Source organism: Dryobates pubescens, unplaced genomic scaffold, assembly GCF_014839835.1.
Source record: "Dryobates pubescens isolate bDryPub1 unplaced genomic scaffold, bDryPub1.pri scaffold_82_arrow_ctg1, whole genome shotgun sequence".
Classification (NCBI taxonomy): Eukaryota; Metazoa; Chordata; class Aves; order Piciformes; family Picidae; genus Dryobates; species Dryobates pubescens.
The window spans coordinates 87451-89932 of record NW_026530801.1 but is presented as its reverse complement, the minus strand read 5'-3'; the positions used below and the strand labels follow the sequence as shown (position 1 = coordinate 89932).

General features: G+C 51.9%; 1 protein-coding gene across 1 annotated transcript; it reads right to left on the bottom strand.

Moving 5' to 3' along the window:
- Window positions 1–1626: 1626 nt before the first annotated feature.
- LOC128899851 (olfactory receptor 14J1-like) lies at window positions 1627–2088 on the bottom strand (the record flags this gene model as incomplete). Its single annotated transcript, XM_054179563.1, has 1 exon — window positions 1627–2088. A coding segment is annotated over one exon (462 nt), but the record flags the coding sequence as incomplete, so codon positions are not given.
- Window positions 2089–2482: the final 394 nt, after the last annotated feature.

Sequence of the window (2482 nt, the reverse complement as noted above, 5' to 3'; positions counted from 1 at the left end):
CTCACCAGTTTGCCATAATTTTACATAGTTAAAAGGAAAGTCAAAATTAATTATAGCATAACATACATTTTCATTTTAGGTAAAAAACAAACAAACAAACAAAAAACCAAATAAAAAGAAACAAAAAAAGGGGGAATTTAGGTATGTCACATAAAAAAAGAATGGTTAAAGCATATTGTGTTCTGAAATTGTCATTTTCTATGCACCTTTCCTCAGCAAAAACAAAGCATCAAAAGATCAGTACCATTAGGATGAGCAAAAATGCATTATTATTGTCATAATAATAAGACTGTGCTGGGAGATGGCAATGGGATCCCATGTGGACCAGGATCAGGCCACAGCTGCACTGGGATCAGGATATCCACTTTGTGCTGTGCTGGGTGCAGCTGGGACAGCGAAGGGGTCCAAGGGATGCACTTTGTAGGGGCACAGGAAACTGTATGGGAGATGGCAAAGTGATGCACTTTGTCCTGGGATAAGACCTCATCTGAACTGGGAGGGGTTCAGGAGATGCAGTTTGTACTGAGATGTGACCAGGTCTGTACTAGGAAGGGGTTAAAAGGATCCCAAATTGTGGTGTGCAGGGCCCAGAATGTCCTAGACTGTGGTCAGGGAAAGCAGCTTGTACTGGGACAGCTCCCAGGCTGTACTGGGATGCATGTGGGGATCCAGATTTTATTGGGACAAGGCCTAGATTATGCTGGGAGAGCATGAGGGTGTGCAGTTTGTACTGGGATGGATACATTCAGTACTGGGAAGGGAGCCAGGGGATCCACTCTGTGCTGGGATGGAACCCAGGCTGCAGTGCTAGAGGACAGTAGGATCCAGTTTGTACTGGGATGAGGCCACATTGGTACTGGGAGGGGTTAAAGGAACCATGTTTGGACTGAGTCTATACTGGAAGGGGGTCAGGGTATCCAGGTTGAACTCTGAGTAGGTGCAGTCTGTAATGGGAGGGGGTTGGGGTGTGAAGGCATGAGGAGACCTCCTGTTCTGATGGCAGTGCTGCTCTGGAGCACAGCTCTGGCCCACAAGCAGCCCTGGACTCTCCCTGCCTGCAGTGCCAGCACTGCCACACAGCAGCACAGTGCCCAAGCTGCCAGAGCACTCAGGCCTTGCCCCAGCACAGAGGCTCAGCAGGGGAGGGTGGAAGGGAAGAAAGAGCAGCTGAGGACAGCCCAAGCTCTGGGTCTCCCTGGCACTGCTGCTGTGCTGGGACTCTGCCCCTCCACCTCTGCACACAGGCACTGCCCTGCAGCTCCACAGAAGCCTTGGAGGAAGAACTTCGACAAGTAACTCAGGAGGAAGGAAATCAGTACTTTATTGTTGAACACCCAGGGAGCACAGCTCCTCATGTCTGCAGCCTCTGGGTCACAGCAGACAGGACAACACTGAACTAGAAATGGTCTGAAGAAAGACATTTGTGTGGCAACAACATTCTCACAAGGGGAACAGCCCCAGCAGAAGCCAGAACTCCAGCAGCCAGGCTGGACCTGCACTGAGAGACATCAGAACTGCTCTGAGGGAGAAGAGAGTTTATTGCTTCACAAGGCATCCAGGGATCAGCTTGCTCAGGGCAGCCTTGAGCTCCTGGTTCCTCAGGCTGTAGATGAGAGGGTTCACTGCTGGAGGCACCACTGAGTACAGAACTGACACCACCAGGTCCAGGGATGGGGAGGAGATGGAGGAGGGCTTCAGGTGGGCAAAGATGCCAGTGGTGAGAAAGAGGGAGACCACAGCCAGGTGAGGGAGGCAGGTGGCAAAGGCTTTTTGGCGTCCCTGCTGAGAGGAGATCCTCAGCACTGCCCTGAAGATCTGCACATAGGACACCACAATCAACACAAAACAGACACATGACAAGAATGCAGTGACCACAAGAAGCCAAAGTTCCCTGAGGTAGGATGTGGAGCAGGAGAGCTTAAGGATCTGGGGGATTTCACAGAAGAACTGGTCCAGAGCATTGCCCTGGCAGAGGGGCAGGGAAAATGTATTGGCTGTGTGCAGCAGAGCATTGAGAAAGCCACAGCCCCAGGCAGCTGCTGCCAGGTGGAGACAAACTCTGCTGCCCAGGAGGGTCTCATAGTGCAGGGGTCTGCAGATGGCAACATAGCGATCGTAGGACATGGTGGTGAGGAGATAAAACTCTGCTCCAAGGAAGAAGAGAAAAGAAAACACTTGAGCAACACACCCTGCATAGGAGATGTCCCTCATGTCCCTGAAGGAACTGGTCATTGATCTGGGGACTGTGGTGGAAATGCAGCCAAGGTCAAGGAGAGAGAGGTTGAGGAGGAAGAAGTACATGGGGGTGTGGAGGTGATGGTCCCAGGCTATGGTGGTGATGATGAGGCCATTGCCCAGAAGGGCAGCCAGGTAGATGGCCAGGAAGAGGCAGAAGTGCAGGAGCTGCAGCTGCCTTGTGCCTGGGAATGGCAGGAGGAGGAAGTGGGTGATGGAGCTGCTGTTGGCCATCTGCTGCCTCTGG